At 41.6% G+C, this 17,044-nt stretch overlaps 1 protein-coding gene and 1 pseudogene across 2 annotated transcripts; both read right to left on the minus strand.

The window, feature by feature from the left end:
• Positions 1 to 6,809: 6,809 nt before the first annotated feature.
• On the minus strand, positions 6,810 to 7,778 carry LOC308519368 (olfactory receptor 7A17-like; the record flags this gene model as incomplete). Its single annotated transcript, XM_081091332.1, has 1 exon — positions 6,810 to 7,778. One exon carries the CDS (start codon positions 7,776 to 7,778, stop codon positions 6,810 to 6,812), a length of 969 nt encoding a protein of 322 aa, XP_080947458.1.
• An 8,202-nt stretch (positions 7,779 to 15,980) lies between these two features.
• On the minus strand, positions 15,981 to 17,044 carry LOC308519369 (olfactory receptor 7A10-like; annotated as a pseudogene). Its single transcript has one exon. The product of its transcript is annotated as an olfactory receptor 7A10-like (transcript).

Here is a 17,044-nt window from a genome sequence, read left to right on the forward strand (position 1 = left end):
TGCCAGATGAGAAGAGGCTTGGGAGATTAGGAGAAGAAGGGATGCAGAAGTAAAATTGGTAGTTACAAAACATCAGAGGCTGTATAGTACAGCATAGAGCATATAGTCAATAATATTCTAATGACTATGCATATGGCCAGTTGGATATAGAAAATATCAGGGGAACACTTTGTAAAGTATATGATAGTGTAAGCACTAGGTTGTGCTCCTGCAACTAATAAAAAATATTGGAAGTAACAGTATTTGAAAAAAGTCTAAGGCTGAGAAATTTGTCTGACTCGTCTTTGGGTCTTCAAAGCATAGATTTATGGTGGGGATACAACCCCTGATATCTCTAGAAAATGACTATTTCCTTCTTTAGGAATTGGAGGTTCCTTTCGTATGAAACCTTGAGCCTTATACTACTTGGCTCCATGACAAAACAATTAGGAATTTTATAGATACAGCACAAGTTAAGAATTGCCATTTAGTCCCTCACTATGAAATGTTTATTAAATATAAGAGATGCATTTAGATTTTATGAACCATAACCCAGCTTAGCACATTATAACAATTGGGTACATCTATAAACTACCTTCTCCAATACAGACATGGGGTACAGAGGGATTTAATGTTGTGCTCCAAGGTATAAGCAAAGAAAGAGAAGGATTTTGATTGGAATCAGTCAGGACACTTCCAGTTCTGAGATTCTGGGGCAGTTGCTCTCAAACAGAGATGACTTTGTCCCTGGGGATACTGTAATGTCTGAAAGGAGCCTGGTAAACACCTACAATGCACAGGACAGCACCCAGCCGGAATAGTTATGCAACTCCAAGTGTCACCAGTGAAAAGGTGAGAACACCTATTCTAGACCAGCACCTCTCCATTTCATAGGCAAACAGATCACCAAAGTTTGTAGCTCAAATGGAAATTCTGATGGATCAAATCTCTAGGGGGTCCAGAGACTGCATTTCTGACAAGCTCCCAAGTGATGTTGATGCTGCAGGTCCTCCTGGTCTGTGGACTGCACTTTGAGTAGATGGGCTGTGGCTCCGTGTCAGAGTCTGGTGTAGGTAATTTTAGGTCTTCTCCACCAGGAGTCTTCTGAGTATGTAATTTTGAAAGACACGTTTTTCTCTCACTCTAAAAGGGAAGATACATTCTGTGTTTGATTCTTTCATATTAGGGCTCCACAGTGACAACAAATAATTTATTTATTTTTCTTTTTTTTTTTTATTGATTAAGATATTACATATGTGTACCCTCTACCTCCCCCCCCCCCCCGCTCATCCCCTCACCCCCCCGTAGTCCGTGTCCATTGGTTAGTCTTATATGCTTGCATATAAGTCCTTTGGTTGATCCTTCCCCCTTGCCCCCACCCTCCCCTACCTTCCCTCCAAGGCCCGACAGTCCAATCAAAGCCTCTCTGTCTCTGGATCAGTCCTTGTTCATCAGTTTATGTTGTTCATTATATTCCACAAATAAGTGAGATCTTGTGGTATTTATCCGCTCTCCAGTTCCATCCATGCTGTGGCAAATGGTAAGAGTTCCTTTTTCTTCTTCCTCTTCTTAAAGAATACCTTTCAGCATTTCATATAATGCTGGTTTGGTGGTGATGAACTCCTTTAGCTTTTCCTTATCTGTGAAGCTCTTTATCTGACCTTCAATTCTGAATGATAACTTTGCTGGATAAAGTAATCTTGGTTGTAGGTTCTTGGTATTCATCACTTTGAATATTTCTTGCCACTCTCTTCTGGCCTGCATGGTTTCTGTTGAGAAATCAGCTGACAGTCGGATGGGTACTCCCTTGTAGGTAACTGACTGTCTTTCTCTTGCTGCTTTTAAGATTCTCTCCTTATCTTTTGCTCTTGGCATTTTGATTATGATGTGTCTTGGTGTGGTCCTCTTTGGATTCCTTTTGTTTGGGGTTCTCTGCGCTTCTTGGACTTGTAGGTCCATTTCTTTCACCAGGTGGGGGAAGTTTTCTGTCATTATTTCTTCAAAAAGGTTTTCAATATCTTGCCCTCTCTCTCCTTCTGGTACCCCTATAATTCTGATGTTGGTACGCTTGAAGTTGTCCCAGAGGTTCCTTACACTATCTTCATACTTTTTGAATCTCTTTTCTTTTTTCTTTTTCGGTTGGGTATTTTTTGTTTCTTTGTATTTCAAATCTTTGACTTGATTCTTGGGATCCTCTTGTCTGCTGTTGGATCTCTGTAAAATATTCTTTATTTCAGTCAGTGTATGCTTAATTTCTAGTTGGTCCTTTTTCATGTCCTCCATGGTCTCACTATACTCCTTGAGGGATTCATTAAATTTATCGGCGGTTTCCATAAAATTCTTGAAAAACCTTATAAACGTGGCCTTGAACTCTATATCCAGTCGTCTGTCCTCCTCCGTTTCTGACAATTGTGACCTGTTTCTCTGTCTCCGCATTTGGCTGCTTCCCTGTGTTGATAGAGTGTCCCTGCGCGCCAGGTGTCCTGTAGGGCCCAGTAGCTCAGCCTCCCCAGTTACCTGGAGTGGACACTCTTGGTGCACTCTTGGTGCCTTGGTTGATGTAGGATCACTGGGAGGAATTGACCTCCAGGCCAATTGGCTGTGGGAAGCAGCTGTGTCTGAAGTGGGAGAATGGTCCCCCTCTGACCACTGGGTACAGTGGCTCCTGGATCTAAGGATGTGCTAATTCAGCCCCTGCCTGAGGCCTCACAGCCGGGCCACGAAGAGGCTCAGCTGTGAAGCAATGCAAGCCGCTGCGGGGCCTTGGGCCTTCTCTGGGAAGTTCCGGGTCTGGCTGGCCCGGCTGCAGTTAGGTAATTATCAGGTTGCAAAGGGCCGGGGCATTCACATGCAAAAGCCTCTGCTGCAGCCTGGGTGGGGCGGGGTCTCAGGGAGTCAAAAGGCCGGAGCAAGAAGCAATGGCTGATTCTCCGCACCCGGAGTCGCGCGTCTCAGTGTCCCGGTAATGGCTGCAAGCACCTCTGAGGGAAATCCGCCCTCAAGTTTGCCCGCTGCCGCCTGACAGAGCAGCCTCTCCCCGTATGTGTCCTGGGTCCCCAGAGACTTCCCAGAACCGGAAATCAGAGCAGTCGGGAGCTTGTGATTCAAAAAGACAGCCGCGTCCTCAGGTGCCACCCCCTTTCTGCGTGCGCGAGCCGCCGCCGTACCTCTGCACTCAGCCTCCGCAGCTCCTCTGGCTCTCAGCGTGCTTTTCTTGTCTTCTAGTTGTAGAAATTACACTCAGCCAGCCTTCCTGTTTTTCTGGACGATGTTTGCTCCGTCCTTTGGGATAATTTTCAATTGCTGTGGGAGGCGACTATTTCCCGGTGTTTATCTATGCCGCCATCTTAGTTTCTCCTCGTGTGTTGATTTTGACAACAAATAATTTATACCAGGAAAAGGCTTTGTAGTAGGCAGAATAAGAACCTCAAAAGATGTCAACATCCTAATTTAGAGAACTTTTGAATATGCTAGCTCACAGAGCAGGGTTATAAAATAGATGAAATAAAATTATTAGCTAAGGAGTTTAGCTCATTTCACCAGATTGGATTACTGTCATCACAATGATCCTATAAGTGTGAAAGAGAGCAGAAGAATTGGAGTTAGAGAGACATTTGGAGATGCCATGTTGCAGGTATTGAAGATGGAGGAAGGATCTTGGGTCAAGGAATGCGGGTGGCCTCTAGGATCTGGAATAGGAATTGAGAATAGGAAAGGATTAAGAATGAGATTGGAAAGGCATTGCATGCTCCCTTGAATCACCCAGGAAAATCCAAGCCTGGCAGTCATTTAAATCTAAGCTCTTTAAGACACATTTGAGGTATTTGAATTCTATATCTGTAAGATAGAAAGCTCTTTTAAGTCACTAGTGTGGTAATTTGTTACAACAGCAATGAGAAACTGATACAGACATGTATCCAGTAAGATATTATTGCAAAGAACTGAATTTAAGCAATGCAAGTCATTCAGATAGCTTCCGTTGGCAAAGGCATTTTGTGTTGAAATGCCACATTAAATAGAAAATATGAGAGCTGATTTAGAGCTATTTGGCCTGATAGATGGTACAAAGGATTTCCCATTGAATAAGTGTTAATGTGGTTTTGAGCTGGAGGCCTTTGAGGCATTAAGATACAACAAATAATTTATTAAGGTTAAGTTCACACATTTTGCTTTAATCTTTTTGCGAAATTTTTCCATTTTTTCTCTTTCATGTGAATTCGCACATTTCTTTTATTAAATTTCTGTATTTTCCAAATTTCTCTCAAGGTTTCTTTCATTGTAGATGAATCTATAAATGAGTCTGAGTGCATGTGCATAAATATGTGTGTGTTTATTTGAAGTGCACACACAAGCACACACTCCTCTTTCTTGAACATTTTCTTTGGACTCAACAAAATATATTTAACATTTTGTTTATACCTTACTATATCCGGTTGAAGTAAGGTTTTTTATTCCACATTATCTTCAGAAAGAAGAAAACTGAAGACAGGTGTTAACATTTTTATAAATTACATAATGCAGTTAAAACTTATTGTGTATTATCTCAAGTTATGTACAAATGGATCCACCCACCATGTACTCTTGATATATTGGAGTATAATTACATACAACCAACTGCAATTTGTTTTAAAATGCAATTTTCTGAATTAAAGAAGCAATACATAAATTAATTAGAATTAAAAATTCTAGTGAGGTATAACTCATGTCAGATCAAGAACATAGGTAGCTGAGTCACACCAGACATTGGTGGGAAATATATCTTGTAATTTGGAAGAAAGCAAGGTTTCATATATAAGTTATAGAAACTGTGATATTAAAATAAGGCATTTCACATTTGATAAACTATTTTTATATAATCTGCAAGATCAACTCACAGACATATATGCATGATATATGTATACTTATACAGATGTTAAACACCACATACTGGTTGAAGAAAGAAGTGCAATGCAGATGCACAAAACATCATGAAAGAGCTTTAGAAACATAATGTAGCGATTCATGATGAGCCCAGAAGAGATCAGAACAACTTCCCACCATACAATCCGTTTTGATTATAAAGCCATTATATTAAAACAAGTACATTTAGGATGGCTTGTTATGCAGAAATAGATAACTGATACAATAATAAAAGAAAACTGAGACCAATGATAATAATATGCTTTTTACCATTCTAGGCATTTGTACCGATATATGATGATAGCATCCATGATTAGTTTGTTATTGAAGTTTATTTCAGATAACTGCATTAAAAAGTGTCTTCATTGAGATTCCCTATGGATAACCAGAAGAGGTTGAAAGAATATGCATGCTTGTGTAAAACCTATAACTCTGAATCCCAAAACTGGACAGGAATTCAAGGTCACGAGTGAGTTATCCTTTGGTCACTTATGTACATACATGACATATCTATGGATCACTTATTAGTATATATAATGGATGAAAATGATAGGGTTCATTCCCTACCCCTTTAGTGGTTACAAAAGTATTTAGAGTAGGGGAAGATGCTTCATTTAGAACAATAGAGGGAACCATATTTGAAGGCAGCAATGTAAGTTTTCAAGTGGAAGCAGGAGATATTTCAATAGGAAGCATAATTGAGGCAAGAAAAACTCCACTCCAATGTTAAATCCCTCCACACAGGGACACCGAACTTACATCAATAGGCAAACATACACCATAAAAAATAGTTTGCATAGTAATAAATGTATGATGTAAAATTTTGCTTCCTCATACTTAAGGTCATCTCTGACTCTAAGGGCATAGTATGTGAAATAATTTATAGAAATTTGTGTTTCCACATCAACTAGAATTGGAGACATGTATTTGATTGTCAGTTTGCCAGTGACTGTGGTAAGAATGTGGATACCAAGCTAAATATGATACATGATTGTAATGAGGGAAACCAACCCAATGACCTCTTACAACACACTGAATCTTAAATTGTACCTTTTCAGAAAGAGCAGTAATGGGAAAGTGATATCCTATATAATAAATGCCTAATATGCTAAGTGTCTGGTCCTCCCTTCAACCATTCAAAGTGTGATATGCTAATGATATGCTAAGGTACCTCAACTGTTTGCTATGACATGCACTGACCACCAGGGGGCGGACACTATGACTGGTACATTAGCTTGCTGTTGGGATCTGGCCAATTGGGGTTCGGACATGCCCTGGAACTCTCCCTCAGTCCCTTGCTGGCTGGCCAACGTCCCGCATCTCTCCTCGGCCCCAATCATACACCAGTGGGGTTCCTCGGCCTGGACGGCACCCTCTCCCACTCTGGGACCCCTCAGGGGATGTCGGAGAGCCAGTTTCAGCCCTATCCTGTAGGCCAGGCCGACGGACCCCACTGGTGCACGAATTCATGCACCAGTATGAAATAATGAAGTACAATGATGGTTAAACAGTGCTCTTATGTTTTCTTATGAAATTTTTTATAAATGGTTATGGTTTCCAAGTGCACTTTATTTCCTTAGGAGTAGAACAACCCGTATTATTTTTCTTTTAATATAATGAAAGAAACATTACTCAGTATGATAAGATTTCTTTAAAAAAAATAGATCTTAAGAAATCTACGTACTCTTATGAGATAAATAAGAATTTCTAAATATTTCATCCAAAGTTGGAACCAACTTGGATGGGAAGAAAAATGACAAAGGGAAAGCTGTTAGATATCACAAAGTCAAGAAATTAATAAAGTGGTTCAATTAAATTCTGCAGAAATCATAGAAACAGACACTCCTGGAATAAACAGAGAGAGTAAACTGCACTTCCACAACCTGATCAAAGAATCAAAACTTCTGGCTCTGAGGCTTTGAATCCAGCTGTCATGTGCATTTCTTCAGCCCTAAGACAAGTGGTCTTTTCATAGCTGCCATCCCAAGCAATCTTCTCAGAGCCCTCTTTATGTCTTTGTTCCTGAGACTGTAGATGAAGGGGTTGAGCATGGGTGTGACCACAGCATACATCACTGAGGCTGTTGCACTTGAGTGTGAGCTTTGGGTAACAGCAGAGTTGAGGTACACTCCTATGCCTGTACCATAAAACAAGGAGACAACCAAGAGATGAGACATGCAGTTAGAAAATGCCTTATACTTCCTCTGAGTTGATGGGATTCCACAAATGGAGGCCACTATCTTAGAGTAAGAGTAAAGGATACCAACAAAGGGACCACCACCCAGGAGCCCAGCTCCAAAATACATCACCATGTTGTTAAGAAAGGTGTCAGAACAGACAAGTTGGACCATCTGATTGAGTTCACAGAAAAAGTGTGGGATTTCTAAGTCTGGATAGAAAGACAGTCGCAACGTGGTTAAGCCTTGTAACAAGGAATGCAGAGCACTCATGATCCAGGGCCCCAGAACCAGCAGTCCACAGAGCCTGGGGTTCATGATGACTGTGTAGTGCAGGGGGTGACAGATGGCCACAAACCGCTCATAGGCCATCACAGTCAGGAGGAAGTTGTCTAGTCCCCCAAATAATAGGAAAAAAAATAACTGTGTGATGCAGCCTTCATAGGTGATGACTTTGCTCTGTGCCTGGATGTTCCACAGCATCTTTGGGATGGTGGTGGAGGTGAAACAGATGTCTACCAAGGACAGGTTGGAGAGGAAGAAGTACATGGGTGTGTGGAGGTGGGAATCTGAGCTGACGGCCAAGACGATGAGTAGGTTTCCCAACACAGTGATCAGGTACATAGCGAGGAAAAGTCCAAATATGAGGGACTGCAGTTCTGGTTCCTCTGAAAAACCCAGAAGAAAAAATTCTGAAAATCCTGTGAGGTTCTCCAGTTTCATGTGGTGAAAGTAACTACCAGGAGATAGGAAAAGTAACATCACTAATTTCCCCACAAACAAGCATCAGTAACCTAGCATTAATGCAACCATCTACATTGTAGAATCAAGGAATTAAGTTCTGTATTTGGTTTATGGCCTGGTCTCCTTTAGGACATCCCTAATGCTGATTCTCATTAAACTTTCCTTTTCCATGTGAAGACAGATGAAGAATTCTTGTGTCTTACTCAAATCTTTCAGAAAGAAAAATAATTTTAAAAAGCAAGAGACTCACTGCAGAGGTCAGGAAGTTCACTATAGTTATAATCCTGTATTGGGTTTTTTAAGTGACCTTATCACAGGAAGAAAATACTGTAACTATGGTAGTGACAGCTATTAGCTAACTTACTATGCACATCATCTTGCAATACATACAAATACATAATTATTATATTATACACCTGAAACTAATATAATATTTTATGTCAATTATACTTCATTTAGAAAATTTTAAAGTAATGGAGAGGACAGTATAGGATTGACTGACTGACTGGACCACACAAAATTGATAAACTTTATACATTCTTTATAAACACTAACATATACATAAAAACTAAATGAAAAACAGTTTTCGTATAAAAACTCCAATTCTTTGTTAGAAAGAATCCAATAAAAAAATCAAATAAGAGAATATAGGCAGTAATATTGTGTTAAGTCTGCACAATGACAGATGAATACAAGACTAGGTGTGGCGATCACATTGTGATATATATAAATGTTGAATTACTCTAGGGTACACCTAAAACTAATATGATATTGTATACAAACTATACATAAACATAAAATGGAATAAAAATACTTTGATATACCTCTCCAAAAGCAAAAAACTTTCATGTGTACAACATAGAACAAGTTTATTAGATGCCAACTATACTTTAATGTAAAATAAATAAATTAATAAACATGTAAAGGAAAAACTTATATAGACAACTTTTAATAGAGACTCCAAATAATTTACAAACCCACAAATTTCATTACTCAGCCTCACAGGTAATAAAATAATTACAAAGTGAATCTTTGCAATAATTCAAATAATTGCAAAGTGAATCTCATTACTCATTTTCATCTGCCAAATACATTTTTAAAATGTGAATAGCCAAGGTGAGAGAACATACTGTGAAATCTATGTCTCATGCACTGTGATTGCAAAGGTGTATTTGCTGCCTTTCTGGGTTTGGATATTTCTCATCCATATGGAAACATAGTCTAATATGCCCCATCATACAATTTAAAAAATGCCCTCACATCACAGAGTATTCCTCCACAGTTAATAACCTATTTGTCTTTTCCTTTTAATAAAGTCCATGAACTTATGTTCTACTTCTACTGGAAGGACTTTACACCTTGAATGCCCTTTCTTTTTGTTTCTTTTTTTTAAACAATGATAGCTGTTTTAAAATATATATATATATCTTTATTGATTTCAGAGAGGAAGGGAGAGGGAGAGGGAAATAGAAACACCAATGATGAGTGAGAATCATTGATTGGCTGCCTCCTGCATGCACCCCACTGGTGATCGAGCCCATAATCCCAGCATGTGCCCTTGACCGAAATCAAACCTGGGACCCTTCCATGCTTAGGCCGCTCTATCCAATGAGGAAAACCAGCTACAGCTCCAATGCCATTTCTTAATTTGCCTTCCGTTAGTAACATCTAAATGTCAACATTGGAACTCATATTTCTGAGTGCAGTGTTCACTTTCCTTTGAGCATCATGAATAAATACATTACTGTATTGTAAAGCCAGCCAACAATCACAGTGATCACTGGTACCTGGGCTATGTTCTCATGGGTACTAAGGTGACTTCAGGTACAACTTCTTGGTTTACAATCTCTCTGATCCTCCCCTGCCATGTCTGTTGGTCTCCTGGACTCACCTGCATGGGAACTCTGAGAGGAAGGTTTCCCTGTGGAGGTCCAAATTCTTGCCTGGATGGTTGGTGATGCAGACCAGAGCTCTGTCCCAGACAAGACAACAAGGGGTCAAGCATTGGTCTCCCAGTTGGATTTAGGACTTTAAAACCAATGACCACGTTCCTTCCAACCAAAGGTTGCACATGCTGAGGGTCTGCAGTAGAGCTGCGATTTACATGCTCTGTGTCTGCTCATTAGGAACATCTACTTCTTGTTAATCTAACCTCCAAGCACAGGATTCCCCTGGGGACACTAGTGTGCCAGAATGGAGACTCTTACTGCTGATTCTCTGTTCCCAGGAGTCTATGTTATAAGCCAGGTGAGTGCAGTTGTGATTAGTCCTTCATTAAATGCCCTGCTTCCTGACATTTACATCTTCCGGCGCCTCATCTCAACTCTGAGTCAAAGTTTCTGAATAAATGGACCTCGAGGGTATTACGTCAGTGAAAGAGAAATACCATGTAATTTCACATATATGTTGAACCCAAAGAGAAAAAAAAATTGAAACACACTCATAGACATAGAGAGAGGACTGGTAGTTGCCAGATGAGAAGGGGCTTGGGAGACTAGGAGAAGAAGGGATTCAGAAGTAAAATTGGTAGTTACAAAATAGTCATAGGCTGTATAGTACAGCATAGAGCATATAGTCAATAATATTGTAATGACTATGTATATGGCCTGTTGGATACTGAAAATATCAGGGAACCACTTTGTAAAGTATATGATAGTCTCAGCACTATGTTGCGCTCCTGCAACTAATAAAAAATGTTGAAAGTTAACAGTATTTGAAAAAAAGTCTAAGACTGAGAAATTTGTCTGGCTGGTTGTTGGGTCTTCAAATCATAAATTAGTGGTGGGGACACAACCCCCAATATCTCTAGAAAATGACTATTTCCTTCTTTAAGAAATGGGGGACATTTGTTCCTTTCGCATGAAACCTTGGGCCCTATACTACTGGGATTCATGAGGGTTTAGCCAAAGCAATTAGGAATTTGATAGTTGTAGCACAAATTAAAAACTGCCAGTCACTCACTATAAAATGTTTGTTAAATATGAGATACATTTAGATTTTATGTGCCATAACCCAGCTTAGCACATTATTATAATTGGAAAATGTATGTTTTTACAAACATGCATGTTATGAGGTAGTGCATCTATAAACTACCTTCTCCATTACAGAAATGGAGTCCAGAGGGATTTAATGTTGTGCTCCAAGGTAAGTCATGAAAGGGATGACGTTTTGATTGGAATCAGTCAGGATACATCCATTTCTGAAATTCTGAGGCAGTGGTTCTCAAACAGACAGGACTTTGCCCCTGGGGATACCGTAATGTCTGAGGGAGGCTGGTAAACTCTTACAGTGCACAGGACAGCACCCAGCACGATTAGTTATCCAAGTGTGACCAGTGAAAAGGTGAGAACACCTATTCTAGACCTACACCTCTCCATCTTATTAGGCAAACAGATCGCCAAAGATTGTTGTTTAAATCCAAATCCTGATGGATCAAATCTCCAGGGGGTCCAGAGACTGCATTTCTGACAAACGCCCAGGTGATGTTGATGCTGCCGGTACTCCTGGTCTGTGGACCGCACTTTGGGTAGATGGGCTGTGGCTCTGGGTCAGAGTCTGGTGTAGGTAATTTTAGGTCTTCTCCACCAGGAGTCTTCTGTGTATGTAATTTTGAAAGACAAGTTTTTCTCTCACTCTAAAGGGAGGATAAATTCTGTGTTTGATTCTTTTTTTTTTAGGGATCCGGAATGACATCAAATAATTTATACCAGGAAAAGGCTTTGTAGTTGGCAGAATAAGGGCCTCAAAAATGTCAACGTCCTAATTCAGAGAACTTGGAATATGTTAGCTCACAGAGCAGGGTAATTGAGATAGGTGAAATAAAATTATTAGCTAAGGAGATCAGCTCAGGTTACCCAGGTTGGACTAATGTCATCACAAGGGTCCTCTAGATGTGGAAGAGAGGAGGAGAAGAACTGGAGTCAGAGAGACATTAGAACATGCTATGTTGCTAGTGTTGAAGATGGAAGAAAAATCATCGGCCAAGGAATGCAGGTGGCCTCTAGAATCTGGAATAGGAAATTAGAATATGAAATGAGTTGGAAAGGGATTTCATTCACTTTTGGATCACCCAGAAAAATGCAAGCCCTGTAGTTATTTTTTTTAATCGAAGCTCATTAAGACCCATGTCAGGCTTTTAACCTCTAGAACTTTAAGATAGTGAGTTGTTTGTTTTTGGCCACTGCTGTTTGAATCTGTTACAACAGCAATGGGAAGCTGAAACAGACATTTATCCAGTAAGATATTGTACCAGGGAACTGAATTTAAGCCTCGCAAATCATTTCGCTAGCTTCAGTTGGGCAAAGAAATTTGTGTTGAAATTTCACATTAAATAAAAAAAAATTACAGCTAATTTAGAGCTATTTGGCACCATAGATGGTACAAAAAGTTTCCTATCATGCAAATGTAAATGTGGTTCTGAACTTTGAGGAGTTAAGATACAAAAATAATTAATCATGATTAAGGTCATACATTTTACTTTAAATCTTTTTTTTTTCAAAATTTTGACATTTTACTCATACAACTTAACAAAAGGAAGATAAACAATCCAATAAAAAAAATGGACAGAGGACCTAAATAGACACTTTTCAAAAGAGGACATACAGAAGGCCAAGAGACATGCTCAAAGTCACTAATCATCTGAGAGATAAAATTCAAAACAACAATAAGGTACCACCTCATACCTATCAGAATGGCTAGCATCAACAAATCAGCAAATGACAAGTGCCGGTGAAAATGTAGAGAAAAAGGAACCTCTTGCACTGTTGGTGGGAATGCAGACTGGAGCAACCACTGTGGAAAACAGTATGGAGTTTCCTCAAAAAATTAAAAATGGAACAGCCACTTGACCCAATAATCGCACTTCTAGGAATATATCCAAAGAAATCAGAAACACCAATCAGAAAGAATATATGCATTCCTATGTTCATAGCAGCACAATTTACAATAGCTGAGATTTGGAAACAGCCTAAGTGCCCATCAGCAGATGGGTGGATTAAAAACTAGTGGTACATCTACACAATGGAATACTATGCTGCTGTAAAAGGAAGGAACTCTTACCCTTTGCAACAGCATGGATGGATCTGGAAAGCATTATGCTAAGTGAAATAAGCCAGTTAGAGAAAGATAAATATCACATGATCTCACTCATTTGTGCAATATAATGAACAACATAAACTGAGGAACAAAAATAGAGCCAGAGGGGAAAAATATTTTTGAATATAATAGAAGTAATCCTGTTATTTGCTGATTTTTAATATTTTCTACAACTTTTGTAATATAACTCAAGAAGATGCACAATAAGTTTTAACTGCATTATGTTACTGTTAAAAATGTAATTCATCTGGTTTCATTTTTCTTTTTTCTGTAGATAATGTGGAATAATAAACCTTAACTTCAACCCAACATGGTAAGGTTGATCGGAGCCCTGCTCGCACCAGTCTTGGCTGGCCTGAGGCCGCCTGCTTGCTGGCCCCACACCCCTCGCTGACACGGGTTGGGGCCTGCCAGCTGGGGGCAGCTCCTGCATTGAGCGTCTGCTCCCTGCTGGTCAGTGTGTGTCATAGCAACTGGTCGTTCTGCCAGTCATTCCGCTGTTCGGTTGATTTGCATATTAGAGTTTTATATAGATAGATTCTTTATCCCAATATAGGCAATTATACATACACTAGAGGCCCAGTGCATGAATTCATGCATGGGTGGGGTCCAGCCAGCCCGGCCCCAATTAGGGAGGATTGGGCCTTGGGTGTGAAGTGAGGAAGAGATGGTGGAAGTTGGCCAGCCTGCCTGCCTCTACTGGGGCCTGATCAGGGCTGGGCAGGCTGGGGGAAGGAGCTGCAGGCAATTGGCCTGCAGGCCCCACCCCCAATTGGGGTTGTGAGGTGATTGGGGGCCAATGGCCTGGTGGAGGGGCCATGGTGGTTGGCTGGCGGGCCCTGGCACTGATGGGGTGAGGGGAGGCTATCTGCGGTGGTGCCAGGTGAGGGGAGGGGCTGAAGGATGTTGCCCAGTCAGCCCCGACCCCTGTTGGGGTGGAGGGTGCGATCAGGGGTGGGGCAACCAGGGGGGGGGCTGCAGGAGTTGGCTGCCCAGCCCCATCCCCTATTGGGGTGGAAGAGTCCATTCAGGGGCAGGCCGGCAGGGGGCAGGGGCCACAAGCCTGGCCGGCTGGCCCCACCCTGATTGGGCTGGTTTGCTGGCCACAGTGGGTGTTATAGCGGCCAGTCGTTATGGTCGTTATGGCAGTTAGGGTGACTGGCTTTTTATATATATAGATTTGAAGATATCATTCATGATTACTCTGTTATTAAAGTATATTTCAGATAACTGCATTAAAAGTGACTCCATTGAAATTCCCTTCTAGGTAACAAGAAGAGCTTGAAAGATTATGCCTGTTTGTGTAAACCTTATCACTCTGAATCACAGAACTGGACAGGAATTCCAGCTCTTTGGCGAGTCATCCTTTGCTCACTTACATACATACTAGAGGCCCTGTGCACAGATTCATGCACCAGTGGGTCCTTCAGCCTGGCCTGAGCCCCCGTGCAATCCACGAACCCTGGAGGGATGTTGGAGATCCGGTTTTGGGCCGATTCCTGCTGGCCAGGCTGAGAGACCCCACTGATTCTAGTCTATACTAATAAAAGAGTAATATGTTAATTAGACCAGGCATCTTCCGGATGTCCTTCTGGACATCCTTCTGAACAAATTCGCAGTGGCTGCAAGGGCTGAAGGCAGGCAAGCATGGTGGTGGCTGTGAGGGGCAAGGGCAGTTCACTGCCACTAGATAGGCTGTGAGGCAGGCTGTTGCTGCTGCTGCAGCAAGGGCTGAGGGAAGGCCACCACAGAGGCCAGCAGTGGCAGCAGCAGTGGGGTGATGGGGCCACACCTTCCCCTGATAGGCCCAGTTGCCTCTCACAGAGGGAGGCCAGAGGCAGCATCAGTGACTGGGGTGACGGAGCGGCGCCTTCCCCTGATTGGCCATGCATCTCCTGTAGAGGGAAATCATCAGTAAGACACCCCTGAGGGCTCCTGGATTGTGAGAGGGGACAGTCCAGGCTGAGGGACCCCCCACCAGGTCTCGGGTGCCTGCGGCCAGCCAGAGGGAGGAAAGCCTGGGTCTCAGTTGACTGCGGCTGGCCAGAGGAAGGAAGCCTGGGTTCGGGTACAGGGGCCAAGGCAGAGGTGGTTAGGGGTGATCAGGCAGGCAGGTGAGCAGTTCGGAGCCAGCGGTGCTGGATTGTGAGAAGGAAGTCCAACTGATCCCTTGGTATCGGGCCTAAACTGGCAGTCAGTCATCCCCCAAGGGGTCCTGGATTGGAAAGGGTGCAGGCTGAGCTTGGGGGGGACTTCTCCTCGACACCCATGCATGAATTTTGTGCATTGGGGCTCTAGTTTAGAATAACAGAGGGAATCCTATTTGTAGGCAGCAATGTAAGTTTTCAAGTGGAAGCAGGAAAATAGCTCAGTAGGAAACATCATTACACCAAACAAAGCACCACAGTGATAAATCCCTTTGCACATGGACACCGATCTTACATACATCAATGATTAAACTTACACCATGAAAAATAATAGTTTGCATAGCAATAAATGTGTGCCTTAAAATGTTGCTTCCTTATACTTAAGGTCATCTCTGTCTCTAAGGGCATATTATGTCAAACAATTAGGACCAGAATTGGAGATATGGACTTGATTATCAGTTTAATAATGACTATGATAAGAATGTGGACATGAAGTGAAATAAGATACAGGATCCTAATGAGGGAACACAGCCAGATGACCTCTTATAACACGCACTATATGTTAAAGTCTACATTTTCAGAAAGAGCAGTTATGGTAGTGATACAGGAAGAAATGATGTATAAAGAGGGTTAAACTGTGCTCTTATATTTTTATCTCCTATGAAATGATATAAAGGCTTTGGTTACTAAATGCAGTTTATTTACATAGGAGTAGTACAACTCATGATTTTTCTTTTAGTACAATGAAAGAAAAATTACTCCGCATGATAGATTTCATTTCAAAAGAAATTGTTCTTAAGAAATCCATGTAGACTCATGAGATAAATGGGAATTTCCAAATATTTCATTCAAGGTTGGGAATCAACTTGGCAGAGGAGGAAAATGACATAGGAAAAGCTGTTAGATATCAGAAAGTTAAAAAATTCATAAAGTGATTCAATTAAATTGTATAGAAATCATAGAAACAGAAACTCCAGGAATAAACAAAGAGAGTAAATTCTACATCCACAACATCTGGCTCTGAGGCTTTGAGTCCAGCTGTCATGTGCATTTCTTCAGCCCTAGAACAATTGGTACTTTTATAGCTACCATCCCAACAAGTCTTTTCAGAGCCCGTTTTATGTCTTTGTTTCTGAGACTGTAGATGAAGGGGTTCAGCAGGGGTGTGAGAACTGTGTACATCACTGAGGCTGTTGCACTTGAGCTGTGGGCAGCAGCAGAGCTGAGATACACTCCTAGGCTTGTTCCATAAAACAAGGAGACCACCGAGAGGTGAGATGCACACGTAGAAAAGGCCTTATACTTCCCCTGAGCTGATGGGATTGCACGTATGGAGGACACTATTTTAGAGTAAGAGTAAAGGATACCAACAAGGGGACCGCCGCCCAAGAGCACAATTCCAAAATACATCACCATGTTATTAAGAGAGGTGTCAGAACAGGCGAGTTGGACCATCTGTTTGATTTCACAAAAAAAGTGGGGGATTTCCAAGTCGGTACAGAAGGTTAGTCGCAACACCACTGAGCACTGTAACAGGGAATGCAATACACTCATGATCCAGCACACCAGAACCAGCAGCCCACAGAGCCGGGGGTTCATGATGACCATGTAATGCAGGGGGTGGCAGATGGCCACAAACCGGTCATAGGCCATCACAGTCAGGAGGAAGTTGTCCAGTCCTGCAAATAGTAGGAAAAAATACATTTGTGTGATGCAGCCTGCATAGGTGATGACTTTGCTCTGTGCCTGGATGTTCCACAGCATCTTTGGGATGGTGGTGGAGGTGAAACAGATGTCTACCAAGGACAGGTTGAAGAGGAAGAAGTACATGGGCGTGTGGAGGTGGGAGTCTGAGCTGACGGCCAAGACGATGAGTAGGTTTCCCAACACAGTGATCAGGTACATGGAGAGGAAAAGCCCAAATATGAGGGGCTGCAGTTCTGGTTCCTCTGATAATCCCAGAAGAAGAAATTCTGAAAATCCTGTGAGGTTCCCTAGTTCCAT

The sequence above is a fragment of the Myotis nattereri genome (genome assembly GCF_964212035.1).
Source record: "Myotis nattereri genome assembly, chromosome: 5".
NCBI lineage: Eukaryota > Metazoa > Chordata > Mammalia > Chiroptera > Vespertilionidae > Myotis > Myotis nattereri.